Source organism: Nuphar pumila, chromosome 10, assembly GCF_984573655.1.
Source record: "Nuphar pumila chromosome 10, dmNupPumi1.hap1.1, whole genome shotgun sequence".
In the NCBI taxonomy this organism is placed as follows: domain Eukaryota; kingdom Viridiplantae; phylum Streptophyta; class Magnoliopsida; order Nymphaeales; family Nymphaeaceae; genus Nuphar; species Nuphar pumila.
Window position 1 is genome coordinate 108,719,037 of NC_143258.1, and position 15,790 is coordinate 108,734,826.

The 15,790-nt window shown below is 36.0% G+C and overlaps 1 protein-coding gene across 3 annotated transcripts in view; it reads right to left on the bottom strand.

Annotated features, from left to right (window-relative positions):
• Positions 1 to 12,248, bottom strand: part of LOC149827843 (inositol hexakisphosphate and diphosphoinositol-pentakisphosphate kinase VIP2-like) — a 214,241-nt gene extending 201,993 nt beyond the window's left edge. For all 3 annotated transcript variants that reach the window (XM_090019686.1, XM_090019685.1, XM_090019684.1), the window contains exons 1-2: positions 11,362 to 12,248; positions 11,022 to 11,081 (exon numbers count right to left, since the gene is read on the bottom strand). In XM_090019686.1, coding sequence (XP_089875812.1) covers positions 11,022 to 11,081; positions 11,362 to 11,427 — 126 coding nt within the window. In that variant the 5' untranslated portion in view covers positions 11,428 to 12,248. The remainder of the gene's footprint in view (positions 1 to 11,021; positions 11,082 to 11,361) is intronic.
• Positions 12,249 to 15,790: the final 3,542 nt, after the last annotated feature.

The window sequence follows — 15,790 nt, forward strand, 5'->3', positions numbered from 1 at the left end:
ATTATGTTTCTTAAAAGAGAATTTCAAATGTTAAGAAAGGAGTCCATGACCATCATGGAATATTTGAACAAAATGAAGGTCATCACAGATCAGTTAGCAGTTGTTGGAAGTACAGTTTCTGACAAAGATTTGGTACAACAAACCCTCAGTGGATTGGGACACGACTATCATATGATTGTCACTTCTCTGTTATGTTTACCTGAGCTGCCCAATTTTAAAGATCTGCGTGCAAAATTGTTACAATATGAGATGAATCTAAAGGGATTTTCTGAAGAATCATCTATGCATACTGGGGCACAAGAAGTTCTTGCTACAGGGGTTACTTATGCACGAGGACGAGGAAACTATGATATCAAGGGAAAAGGAGCACAAGGTAGAAGTGGTCATGGAGGTCGTGGATTATTGCCTACCCCCAACTCATATACCAACCCACAAAGACAAAGGTCAATTCCTACTTGCTTTCTGTGTAATAAAAGGAGGCATATCAAAGCTAACTGCTGGTTCAATCCCCTAAATAAAGGAAAATCAACACAAACTGAAGCAAAAAGAAGCACAGACAATACAAGGACCAGCGGAGAAGTAAAGGAGTTGTTATTGTCAGCCTTAGCAGAATTGAATCTGAAACAGAATGAACAAGGCACTTGGTACGTAGATTCTGGCGCAGCGACTCATGTTACTGGAGATGCAGGTAAGCTCCTAAAACTTGTTCCTTACATTGGTAGAAGTAGTATAGTTACTGGAGATGGATCACACCACTCTGTTTCACATATTGGAAACTCCATCATACCCTTACCTGAATCTTCCATCAATCTTTCAAATGTTCTTTATGCTCCTAATATCAAGAAAAACATTGTTTCAGTTTCTAAACTTGTTGATGATATCAAAGCCTCAGTTGAATTTACTCCCTCTTCTGTTCTTGTTAAGGATCTCTGCACAAAGGAGACGTTCGCTAGAGGGAAACGGCAAGGCAATATGTATGTTTTTCAAGAAGATCCTTCAACACATATTCGCTCTGCAGACCCAAATTTGAAGCTCCAATCATCATTGTCTTCTTCTGAAAATCCTACCTGCGTTTTTAGTGTCTCTGAAATCAATAAGCCAAACCTTTGGCATGGTCGTCTAGGTCACTGCAGTAATAATTTCATTGAGAAGCTTGTTTCAAGTAACCTCATTCCCAAGTCAAGTTTAGGAATAAATGTAAATGACAACAAATGTTCTAGTTGTCTATTATGTAAGAGTCATGTTTTACCATTTCATTCTATCAATAAAAGAGCTTCAAGACCTTTTGAGACTATTTGTTCTGATGTTTGGGGGCCTGCTCCAGTTGCTTCTATGTCTGGAACTAGATACTATCTTTTATTTGTTGACAGTTATTCTCGCTATTCCTGGATATTTTTCATGAAACATAAATCTGAGACTTTCAAGTTGTTCCGTAACTTCCATTCCTTTGTCAGAAACCAATTTTCTGAAAACATCCTAAGTTTCCAATGTGACGGAGGAGGTGAATTCTCTTCCATTGACTTTACTAACTTTCTTCAAAGTAATGGGATAAGGAAAAAGGTGTCTTGCCCGCACACACCTCAGCAGAATGGGATTGCTGAAAGAAAGCATCGCCATATTGTTGAGAGTGCGATGAGCATGATGCATGATAGTAATCTTCCGATCACTTTATGGACAGAGGCTTTTCATTCTGCAGTTCATGTGATAAATCGATTGCCCATGACTATTTTGGAAAACAAGTCTCCTTACTTGTCGCTTTTTGGTATTCACCCCAACTACTATGATTTGCATGTGTTTGGCTGTTTATGCTATGTTCATGTTGACAGTTCAAAGAGACATAAGTTTCAGGACAAGGCTTTGAAGTGCAGGTTTGTGGGTTATGCCGATGACTATAAAGGGTACAGATGCTACGATCCGGTGAGCAAGCGCATCAAAATATCAAGAAATGTCATCTTTGATGAATTGAATTTTGATTGTCAATGTAATAGTTCTTCAGAATCAAAACATGAAGTTCAGACTTACTATCCTTGGTTGAACTATAAACTTCTCACAGGAGCTAGTGATGCTTGCTCAAATTGCACTCAAAAGGATAAGATACCTGTGTCTACTGATGGGATGATTGATCATGAAAATACAGACTCAACCTTGAATCCAGGAAGATATAGAGGTTTTGTATATACTCGACGAGAAAGAGAGTCACCCACTATAGTTGATTCAGACATGGACACATCCTCAACATCCAACATTGTTGATACTAGAAGATCCACACGTCCTCGCCATCCAATTGAAAGGTGGGTCAGTTATGAAAATTTCTCATTAGATTTTCAACTCTTTCTAACAGCCTTGAATAAAGAAGATGAACCCACAACGTTTTCTCAAGCATCAAATTCCAGAAGATGGATTGAAGCTATGAATGAGGAGATGGAAGCTCTACATGAATGCGGTACGTAGGATGTCGTATCAAGACCACCTGACAAAAATGTTGTTGGCTTGAAATGGATGTACAAAATAAAGTACAAACCAGATGGGACTATAGAGCGATACAAGGCGAGACTTGTGGCCAAAGGTTTTACATAGGAGCAACGACAGGACTATGATGAAACCTTTAGTCCAGTGGTGAGGATGGGGACAATCCGAGTCATACTTTCTTTAGCCGTTGAACACCAATGGACCATTTTATTTTATTACCCAACTTGATGTGAAGAATGCCTTTCTTCATGGAGATTTGAGAGAGGAAGTTTACATGGAACAACCCACGGGTTACGCAGAAGGTAATCCTACAAAATATGTCTGCAGACTAAAAAGGGCGATATATGGATTGAAGCAGGCATCTCGATCTTGGTTTGATAGCTTTTCTCTTGAAATACAAAAATATGGTTTTAAGAAATCTCTTCTTGACCACTCCTTATTTATATTTAAGGACCAAGACACAACTACTCTGTTGTTGATATATGTGGATGATATCATCATTACTGGCAGTTCCAATGATCACATTGAAGAAGTCAAACATCTCTTGAATCAGAGGTTCAAAATGAAGGACCTTGGCAAACTACGGTACTTTCTTGGAGTTAAAGTTGACAGTTCCTCTGAAGAAATGACTCTCACTCAACATAAGTATACTATTGATGTTCTCAATAAAGCGGGTATGAAAGACTGCAAGCCCTTAAGCACTCCTACCGTTCTTCATCAAAGGCTTAGCTCTCAAGATGGAGATCCATTTGATAATCCCACACAGTACCGTAGCATAGTGGGTATGTTACAATACCTCACTTTTACTCGCCCTGATATAGTATACTCGGTGAATCAAGTTTCTCAGTTTATGCATGCCCCATGTGAAGGGCATATGGAAGCAGTTAAACGGATACTACGATATCTCAAGGGAACGGTTGGGGATGGTCTCATATATAAACGAAATACAAATGGGCAAAGTGCACATGAGATCACTATTTATTCTGATGCGGACTGGGCGGGAGATCCAGATGAACGCATATCAGTATCCGGCTATTGTGTATTTATTGGGATGAATTTGGTTTCTTGGAGTAGTAAGAAACAAAAGGTTGTTGCCAGATCCAGTACAAAGGCTGAATACAGGTCAATGGCAGCCGCCACTGCTGAGGCTACTTGGGTTAGACATCTACTGACAGAAGTAGGAGAATCGATATCTCGTTCACTTCTTTTATGTGACAACCAGAGTGCCATTAGTATGTCTTTTAATCCAATTCATCACAGTCGTGCCAAGCATATTGAAATAGACCAGCATTTTGTGAGACAAAAGGTAGAAGAGAAAGAGATTGAGCCTGAATTTGTTAGAACTACAGATCAAGTGGCGGATATATTTACAAAAGGATTGACTAAAGACAGATTTTGGACGTTAAAAGGCAAGTTGTTCATGATTCAAGATCATGCACAACTTGAGGGAGGGTGAAAAGAAGTCTGGTTACGGGTCATAGATCTGAAGATCCAGACCCGTGACACCCAATTCCTCATTAATGGCATTGTGTAATATTGATTATTGTAAAAAGGGTATTCTAGTACCCTAATTTTGTTTGTAATCTCATGTTAATATAAAGTAATACACTGCAGCCGACCCATGTACAGCAGGGTATCGGTTTTTCCCAAACCTCTCTCTCCCTTCCTTTACCTCTCTCTGTTTTGCAGCTTCAACGTGGGACGGACTGGAGGTTGCAAAACTAACATTTTAGTACCTATATTCATTGCTGATTTTTCCAAAAAAGCATTGTTCCAGACAATGGCGTTAGGGTTTTTCATGTTACATGTGATTGGGTGGAGTTCAAGGCTTTGATTCACTCAGTTCATTGGACCAAAATCTGCCATTCTTTCTTCCTCTTCATCATTTTTTCTTGATACGTTGTTGTTTATAGATATTATATGGTTTTGATCTTGTTTGGTTCTTCTTTTCATGTTGTTTGTTCTACCGATATCAATTTTTTGGTGGTTTCCTTTCATGCTGTTTTTGGTTCACAATACCTTTGGCAATTATTTCCAGTTAGAGTGAAGCAACAATATGTATTTTCTTAAGTCAATTTTATCTGTTTCATTATGTAATGCAAGGTGTATATCATGACATTTTCTTTTCTCAACCGATGTACAATTTGGCACTTCATTGCATTTCATTACTTGTAAAAAAATAAAAAGAAATTTATATGACTGTCCATAATCAGAATCAAGAGCAACCTGTATGGGTGCCGCTACCAATGTGCAGGAACATAAGGAATTCAGACTTCCACAATGTTTATGTAGAGCTTTTTTGTTGTGGCTTTCGAGCCATTGAACCCATGATCTAATGATTGACTTGACAAACATATATGTCTGCCATTGAAGGACAGTTGATATATCTTAAGTATACACTCAAAACATGTTTGTAGTATCATGCATGTGCAAGAATTATGTAATATTTATGGAAATGAATGATTGCCTTTTTGTGTTTGGAAAACCAGATCCAACAAAACATTGCTGCAACACGTATCTTGCACCTAATATCTCCTATTGCCTTCTGTTAATTTCCCAAGTACATCTGACTTTGTAAATTGGCTGGAAGAAAATGGTGGTCTGGCTTTTAGCCTTTTAGGTTCAACACTTTGAGAAAGCCAATCATGGGGTCAAACCTCTTACCCACTTTCTCAGGTAAGCAAGCATCAAATCTCTCAACTATTAAAAACTTTCTCAGGCAGCAACTTCTCAAGTTTGCAAGCACATGATGAAGTGGTTCAGTTTCCAAGCAAGCGCACAGTATTGGGGCAACATAGTGCACCTGATCAACCTAGGTTAGGCCCTTATTTTTCGTTAATAGGGTGGACTAGTTCCCTCCGTGGATCATGTGAATTAAATAGGTCAAGCCAAATCTCCTTTAAACTATCATGATCAAAGTCCTCAAGATCACTGAGAAGTTGGTTCATCTTCCTCAGACTTTTGGCTTGATTCATCTTCATTCTCCCAATTTGAGGTAACCACAACGGTACCCCTTCCAAACCTCCTTTTCATGAACTTCAGTTGGCCGCTCATCGGCACTACTGCAGTTATTGATTCCTTCCACATTTAACAGCCGACTGCCTGAGCATTAGATCTGGTAACGTGATTGCACAAGAAAATTTGCCACTCCATCTCCTTGGATGACACCTGTCTGATTCAACCCAAGAACCAGTCAACCTTTGTGGGGTCCACATTCTGAATTGAACATGTTTCATTCAAGTGGTTTGATAACTTTGTGCAATGACATTGCAGCTGATCCTTGGGCTGTGGGGAGTCATAGTATTTAATTCCATCTCTTGATGTCTTGATACAAAAAGAAAATTGAGTGGTGTTACCGTGAATTCATATAGAATGCAAATGTGAAGTTTCCATCATTTCATGCTCTAATTTTGTAAATTTCAGGGGTATTTTCAGAAATAGTAAAAGTTATGTAGAAAATTTTAGTTTAGTCTAGTTTCATTGTTTTCAACATTGTCTTGCATTATGCTTTTTGTATGTCGAGCTATTGGATTATGGTTAATTCTTATTTAATATTGAATGAATGACATGCAGTTTTGACCTATAGTGGGTTGGTTGTATGCCTTCGCAGTTCCTTGTCCTCTTACATAGCTTTGTTGCATCCTGCTGGTAAGTTTCCTTGTTCCCTTTTGTTTCATTTTATTTTTTGCACAGATCTTTTTTTGTAGCTAAAATTTTCGTTCTCACAAAGGTTGTTAGCAATTTGAAATGTTAAGAACTAATGGCAATATTTATCTAGTTCATCGAACTCTTTGAACATGTCTCTAGTTTGTGCACTATGGATGTGCCTCCCCTTTAATTATTTTTGAAAAAAGTATGTTATAATGTTGCCCTAGGTTGAAGAGCTCAAGAAAAATATAGGTTTGACTTGATGACAGTGCAGTTTTTTGGTTTGACACAATGACAATATATGTGCTATCAATTTTCTATTATGGGCAATGGATTAGTTGTTTGATTTTCTGTTATGTTCAATTCTTATTTGTTGTAGTTTTCTTCTATTACTTTTTATTGTTATAGGCTTTGTAAATGCTTTAGAATATTGTGCTTTACAAAAATTATGCTTTCTTCGTTATTTTTTTTGTGGAGATGTGTAGGACCCATTGATTTGTAGACAAATATAACCAGAGGATTTTTTTATCTCTCATGAATCTTGTGCTCTCTAGATTTTCTCTCAGGGACAGTTCAAATAATTGGTGTATCCATTTGCACATGTTAGTCTGTGAAACTGTTGCCATCACGAAATCTTTTGTCCCTATTTTTACTATGCATTATCTTCTTAGTTTAGAAAATGATTCAATGGAAAAACCAACAATGGTTGATGCATTGCTAATTAAGTAGTGATGTTGTAATGCAAATGGCTCTCTAGCGAGTCTAAAATATTTGTGTATGTGTTAAAGAGGAAGTAGACTACTCTTTCTTGTTTGATCTTTTACCTAAAGATGAATATGGTTCATATGAAACAAATGATTATGGAAAGGAACATGTTAATGAAGAACATGATATTGTGTGTGATAACTCTTTAGTCAATGACACTAACAGCGAACATCATGAGGAACTTGAACATTTGTTAGACTCGTCTCATAAAGTTCATGATTCTAATGAGAGACCAACTAATAACATACATGCTTATACCCAGCGTGAGCAGAAAGATCTACCATGTGCACTTGAAAAATACTGTCAAGCATTGTAAGTATCGTAACGTATTGTATTGTATTGGTTGTATCGTACGATATAACCCTGTATCATACCGTATCTTATGATAAAGGGTGTATCGTACGATACATATCTAGGGCACTTTAAAAGGCTCAAAACTCAACTTTTTTAATTTTGGGTTTTAAAGACACCCCTAGGGTCGATTCTCTCATTTGTGTAGAGCTATGTCACATGGGTGTGGGAGCGACACGGGTGCGGCAAAATTTTAAATTTTTTGGACACGGGTGCGGCACAATTTTAAATTTTTTGGACACGGGGACTCAACTATATATATATATATATATATTATTTTATTTTTATTTATTTTTTAAAAAGTGCACAGCCCAGTCTGTGACTTTGTCTGTAATTGTGCACAGTCATAGTCTGTGACTGCAACACAGCACTGTCCACTGTGCACTGTGACTGTGCACAGCACAGTCTCTTTTTATATATTTTTTTTAAATAAAAAATATAGAAAAAATCAAATTTTTAGTTTTTTCACCCTACAAATAGACATTTTTGGACTCGGTCAAAGTTGACTGAGTCCAAAATGTGGACGAACTCGGCGTTGACTGAGTCCGACTCGGCGTTGACCGAGTCCAGGCCGAGTCTTAAGCCGCACCCGTGTCAGGGCGTGTCGACTCGGGTGCGTCACCTCCCTAGCCGAGTCTATGTGACTTAGGTGTAGAGGCCTTTAAAGGAGAACCCATGAACTCTAAGAGGTGTGAAGGCGATTTGAGGGCCGATTTATGCACAAGGGAGAGGAATTTTTTGAATTTCTCACGTAAGAGTGCATTTTCATCCTTTTATAACTCAAGGGATTGGGCTAAGGTAACAAATCCGTAATCTTTGCTTCGCATTGAATTTTTTCTGAGGAAGATGGCATCAAATGATCCAGCATGGCATCGGGGCACTCAAGTAGTGAGTGAAAACCGATTGAAAATCGAGTGCAACTGTTGCCATCATATTGTTTCGGGTGGTATTTCTCGGTTGAAGCATCATTTAGCCAGGACACATCACAATGTTGCCCCCTGCATGTCAAAAGATTTGTCGGATACCGTGAAATGGTAATGTCAGCAATTACTCATGGTCTGAGATAAAAAAGACAAGAAAAAGATTGGTTATTTAACACTTGAGTCTTCATAAACTTGGTTATTTTGTTTTTGTTTATGTAATATAAAAGTATGAGTCTTGTGGCATATTCTTAATTGCAAGATATTTAATATTTTGCATTGTTTTTGTGATATATGCATGCAATATTATCTATATTAGTTGATGTTTGATGATGTCTTATGCAGCTCATAGAGACATAAATGCTTCATATGTCATTTTATGGTTGTATTTTGTGCAATTTACCATTGTTTGATGTGTTATGATTTTTTAGATTTCTTCTATTTTTTATTAATTCTTTATATTTTTTTGAAATTTTTGAAAAAAAAAATATTAAAAATTATGATTTTTTACTCTTGAATCATCCGATCTTGATGCATAAACGAGATTTTGTTAAGGCTTTAGAATTAATGGCTCATAATTTTCATAAATATTCCAGCATTCAAAAAATGCATTTTTTTCACCGAAAATACACAATCAAATGGTTGATTCTGCAAATTCACCATGTCAAGCACATCCACATGGTTGGATTTACAAAAAAAGTGTTGGAAATGCCCATATTTCTAGTTCTCATATTGTAGTGACTCTCTCTATATATATAGGAGTTGATTTTATACACAGGAGGGTATAGGCAGCCCTATATACTCTGTTTTTTTCGATCATTGTGATACCAGGACGAAAACAATACCATCTCAAAGGGTGTGATGTCCTATACCCATATTCGGTATTATCACAACTTGTAACTGGCCATAGAATGTTTAGACTCAAGAATGCACTTCACTATAACAATTTTGGACCTGATTGGACTTGAAACAAACCACTCCTTGACTTGCACTATTTTGGCATTAGATTAGTCTGAAAGGAAGGTCCAAAATCTACAACCAATTAGGGAAGGGGACCGTCCAACCATTGGAAGGTCCAAAATCTACAACCGATAACGATCAAATGGCTCCCCTTCTCTAATGTTTGAGTGTTTCATTGATCGGACATTATATATTTATTTTTTATAATTTATTTAGTAAAAATATGCTTTACACAGGCTTTATGACATCTAGATATATTTTTTGAAACGTGAAAATTTGATGGCTCACAATACATTTAAAACTTTACAATACAAAGTATTGTGAGCCATTGATTTTTAACGCTTCCAAAACCGTATCTAAATATTGAAAATTCATAATCTAAAACATGTCACTAAGTAAATGTTAAAAAGCCAATATGTAAAGTCCGATCAATGAAAAACTCGATTGTTAGAGGAGCGTCTCTCTCTCTCTCTCTCTCTCTCTCTCTCTCTCTCTCTCTCTCTCTCTCTATATATATATATATATATATATATATATATATATATATATATATATATGTCACAAGGACTCGGCCAACTAGGTGTCGCACCCGCATCGACGCGATGCAGGTGCGGCACCCGGTGTAGTCAACCTGACCCTGGGTGCGTTCAACACACCCAGGGTCATTTATGTCCAACTTTTGGACTTTATATATATATATATATATATATATATATATATATATATATATATGTGATTTTTTATATTTTTGCCGCATCCCGCACCCAAGTTTTTTGAAAGTGCCGCACCCGCACCCATGTGACATAGATATATATAGTGAAGCCCGTAACAGTGGACCAGCAAATCATCCACTGTTATCGGACGATTATCTGCCTATGATCGCATGGGGATCAGCAGTGGAAAAAAAATCAAGTTAAAACAGGAATTAGTGGCGGTCGCGACCGCCACTAATTCCCATTTTTCTGCCCAACACATTAGTGGCAGTCATGACTGCCGCTAATGCGCACCAAAACGCGTCCGATGTCGTTTGATGTTAAGACCACCCGGTGTTACGGCTTTTCCACACACACACACACACACACACATATATATATATATATATATATATATATATATATATATATATATATATATATGTATATATATAGAGAGAGAGAGAGAGATCTAGATAAGAATCCTTCCATTTTAACACCAGTCTAGAGAATGAACATCAAGCATCCTTCAATATGGAACATGACATGTTTAGCCAATAACTTGAAGTGATTAGTTTTTGGTTCTTACGACTTAAATTCACACTAGTCAACTCTCCTCCGCAATTTCCTTGCAATGAAATCTGTTTATTTCAACAGTTTCAAAAAAATATCATTGTTTGTGTCACAAATATTGACAATATTTTCAATTTCTGTGATAAATTGGCACAAATTTAAAACCATGAAAAATTCAATATACTACCTACTTTCAATATATGGCAAGTTTAATATAATAGTTCTTAGTCCATATCATATAATTGCCAATGTTTTTCTCACTATTTTAGTTCCAATTAATTTACACAAGTTTCTTTCCCATCTCACTTCGTTCATTAACATTTTCATTCTCATATGACTTGCAACACCACAACGAATAGTACGTTAATATACATGATGATGACGATGATGATGATGATGATGATGTAGACTAATTAGTAGCACTACTAGCAGCAATGGTGGCAACATTATCAATGACAATGAGTACGATGATGATGATAATAAACTTCATCATATTGTTGCCAAATCGTGTCCAAATTCTCAACAATGTCCGCATTTCTGAAATTATTCTGCAAAATTGTGCCCTTTTCTTTTTTGCTAAGAGAATTCTCAAACCAAAATTCAAAATAAAAGAAAGAAAGCAAACAGATAAACATCTGGATACCTCAAATTCGCCGAATGCCTCCAACCTCTCCAAAATTTGATGCATGGGAGCCGAAAGCACCTTTTGATAATTCAAAATTTAAAGAAGGAAAAAAGTTAACATAACAAGGCATGTGACGATTGAAGAACAGAGATCACAACAAAAACAGATTCACCGAACACAACTGACAAACAGAAAAAGATTAGGATATGCATAGCAAATCTAAAATTCTAAATAACTATATTCAACAAATACAATAAGTAAAAAAGAACGTGTTAAAGAAATCTTACAAACAAAAAGAGCGGTAAAAACAAAAGAAAATATTTTTAGAAAGAGAACGAAATCCGAGACCGCATTTCACCTTCTTTTCCATGACGCACACTCCGATCTTTATCTTCGACGGGAGGACGCCACCCTGTGACGCCATCTCTTCTTCTCTCTTAACGCAGAAGAATCTGAATCGCTTCTTCTCCTTCTTATTCTTCTTCTCCTCGTCCTTTAAGCGATAAGAATCCGAATCTCTTTCTCCTTCTCTCTAATGTAGAAGAATCTGAATCGCTTCTTTTTCTTCTTCTCTTTTAAGCTATAAGAATCTGAATTAACTGTTTCCTTCTCCTTCTTCTTTGGCGCTTTCCTCCTTTTCCGCACGGAAATGAAAAAAAAGGAGAAAAGGAAGGATCTCGCTTCGCTTCTTTTCCGTCGGAATCAGACGGCTTCCTTTTCTTTTGGCTCCCTCTCCACGTGACCACCGCTTCAAGCACGCGACGACCTCCACGTCACTTCTCTCTCTCTATCTCCCTCTAACCGACGTTCAAACGACCCCCGAGAGAAAATCTGAGGTCTTCAAACTCCACAAAACAAAGAAAAAAAAGCAAAAGAGATAACGAGAACCGAAACAGGAAGCAACTTTGTTTCCTTTTCCTTAGACTTTTCTTCTTCCTTTCGCATTGTTTTTTTCAGTTGCAGAGAGAAGACTTGTTGCTTGCTGGCCTTCTTCTTCTTTTTCTCCTTCTGTTGTTGGGCTTTTCGCCTGTTTTTTAAAGGGAAAGAGAAGGGAGGATGCGCGGGTTGGGGGTTTGGGGACCCCTTGTAGGTAAGGTGTTGTGGGCTTCTCTCCCGCGGCTTTGCGGGATTCCGAATCGGCGGGCGATACTGTTTGATCCGAGAACCCTCACCTTTTCTTTTTCTCTTCGGTTCTCTCCTTTTTCTTTGTTTGGGTTTTTTCTTTTCTTTTCACCTGCCGCAAAAGCTGACCAAGCGTGCGAGAGTCGATTTCGATTCAACGCGTCGATAAAAAATGTGGCTGAGGTTGATTTGAAATAATAACCCTCTTATCTTTTGCTTTACAAGTTGTGCCGCTTGTAAAATATAATGAATAGAGCTAACCGAAACAACTAGTCGGGTCGGGTCACATCTGGTATTTTTATTTATATTTTTCTGATCTGTATTATATGATAAATAGATTTATTTCAAAAACGGGTTGGGTCACAAATGAAAACGGCAATCCATGCTTATCATAACTTTGATGTAAACATAAATTATAAGCTAAATGTGGCATAAAAACATGATTCAGTATCACAGATGATGTTCTAACATAAATATAGTAAATACACAACAATATTTAGCAGACCATCATTAAAATTCATAAATCTCCTTAGTAAATCATAAAACGACATCAATCTAATCTTTAATTCATATTTTAACGTAAATCACATGATTGAATCAATTAAAATATGATATTCCATATTATTATTGATATGATAACATCAATATTTGCTTTTCTAACATGATATAATTCATTTACATGCTGACAACAATCTGAATCAAATAAAAGAATTATTCTACAAAAATTGATTTAGCTTTTCTTAAATTAGTTTTCTTTAAAAACGTTTTTCTAAAAACTGATTCACCAAAATACCGTTTTGGGTTTTCAAAAATCTTTTTCATGTAGATCCAATAGTTATAGATGTTATAGGCATAGATTATATATAGATCCAAGATCTTGACAAAAAAGAGGGCATGTTAATGCATCCTGAAATTGAATACCATGAAAGTAGAAATTTTCTGTCGAAAATGCATTTTTGCAAAGATATTGTCATTTTTTCTTCCACTCGCACCTCGCTCCGGACCGGTTTAAACCTTCACCAAGATAGTTGCAAGTCTCTAATGGAGGTCTAGACTACCTCAAAAGGTTGGAAGGAAGAAGAAGATGTAATAATAAGAAAGAAAAAATGCATTTCAATAGGGAGACGGAGAGAGAACTAACATTGTTAATCCACCTCATGGGAACCTTTATTTATAAATGAGTTTAGGCAAGAGTCTCACTTCTATTATAAGAAGTTAATATATATTAATATCCTTTATTAGTAAAATAAAAAAATAAATTATGAGTCTTACCTCATTAGATTTTGAAATTAATTAAGCTAGAGAAAAAATGTGGAAACTTTTTACCTTGGCTTAGGCTCGAGTAACATGTTAGCCTTTCAAAAGCTTGCATACCCAAAGATTCAATAAAATTTTAACATTTAAATAGTCAATTCGATAGCCCTTGAAACATAGATCATCGTGGTGGCCTTAAATTTAATGGTACAAACACGGATCTGCAAGAAAATTTAGTTGATGCCCTAAAATGTTAATTTTTGACATATAATTAGACATGGACTTCGATCGATGATAAAATGCTTGAATTAACACCAATTTATGTATGTAGATAGTCGATTTTGATGCTCTTAAAATTAGAAACGTCAAGGTTGATTTTGATTTAATAGATGAGCCATTGATCGACCAAAATTATTGTCAAAACAATAATAACGTTGTTCAGAGTGTCTGACCCTATAGGTCCAATCCAATGAGATATTAACTAAAATATCATGAGTTATATCCAATCCAATCCATTCCTAAATTGATCCAAATATTATGGATTATATCCAACCTAATTGGGTTGGATCCAAAATACAGTTCAATCAATTTAAACAACCAAATTATGAATGTTATCTAAGTTGAAAAACCCAAAATAGAGGTCGGTCAATTTTGAAAATTATATTTTTTTAAACCAACCCATAATCGAAATCACCAAATCTGATCTCCTACAAGATCTACAGCTCATAACGGACCTAACTAGAGTTCTAGTTCAATTTAAACTCTTGAATTTGGCTTGAATTTAACTTAATTTTAACCCAAACTTAAATTTTGCTTGAATTTAAAAGTTAAAACAAAATTTATAGGTGTTACAATTTTTTCGTTTCAAAACTAGAATAGAAACATACTCTGCAGATTAGAATAACAAAACAATCTATCTTCAAAGGATGTTTCGACCTATAAAATAAATTATTCTGAAGAAACATAAAAATAAAAAAACTAGCCAGAAATACCTTTCAACGATACCTGATTCGCTTGAAAATGAAGAATGGGTGTTGAGATATAACCCTAACAATCTTACTAAAACAAGAGTATAATAAATGTGGTTGTGCCTTTTCTTTCTAGTCTATGATATTTTTTGTCCACCTACGTTGAAAATCTAGAAAAATAGCAAAATTAGGAAGTCCTCATAAAATCAGCTTGATCTGATTTGCGATTGGGGAGAAACATCATCTAAAATATATATTATTCAATATAGGCAAGGATAAGGAAGTTCGCATAAAATGAGGAAGTCCTCATAAACTATAGGTAAGGATGAGGAAGTCTGCATAAAATGTGAAACTCCACAAAAAAAATAAGTGTGAACATCCCGTTAAACTCAAACCTCGAAACTTCGTAAATATTTGACTAAGTTTGCATATAGTCGTAAGTTTACATAATTATAAGTGTGAACATCCTATTAAACCTAGAAAACCACATGTATTGAAGAGAAAATTGCATGTTTAGGGGGGAAATGCATATATAAGAGGAACTCCTTATATATTTAAGAGAAAATCGCATATATAGGAGGAACTCTGCATATATTTAGGAAGAAGTTACATATTTAGGAAGAAATCACATGTTTAGGAATCACTCTGCAAGATCATAAAAGAGATACAACTACTTAAATATGGACCCAGGGAAACACATGAATTTAAAACAGGAATGTAAAGAACAATAATGCATACACTGTTGGAATGAATGTAAAGAAATGCCAGGATCTTCAGATGCTTGTTGCCTAATGATGCAAACTCTGGAAATACACAAACACCATGTCGTAAATAGGAAAATTCTTGTGAAATGAACAGATGATATAAAAAGTGATGACACATTGAAGAGATATCATGGAACACAGATAGTGCACATCAGTGAGAGTCTAGCGAGACATCATGGCACAAGAATTGTAGATGCATATGGTGATGGAAAATTAATACAACCACATGCCGGTGTAATATATATTTAAAGGCCAGTTGATCTCTGCTATCAGACTCACGGCAAGTCGACCTCTGCTTAATGCATAGCCGATTTGATTCACTGAGCCATGAATTCAGAGGAAAGCCTTGGATCACCGCACAGAGGGACATGCCACTACGATGCAAAATTCGAATGTGCAGTGTGTGTATGGAATAGATGAGGGATCGGTGACAAACTACAAAGGAGGGTTACATCTAAATAACATAAATAGATGTTTAAACTTATATAATCTGAAGAAATTTGAAATAAATTACAAACAAAATAGAGAAAAAATGTTGGAATCTGAGAATTCCATTGATATTGCACGTAGGTAGATTGATGTTGCTATAAACAACACGATGCTACCAAGGGTGCTTTAATGGGGCGACGAATCAAGAAAATTCAAAGAAAATCAGAAATAACGGAAAGAAGAAATGAGC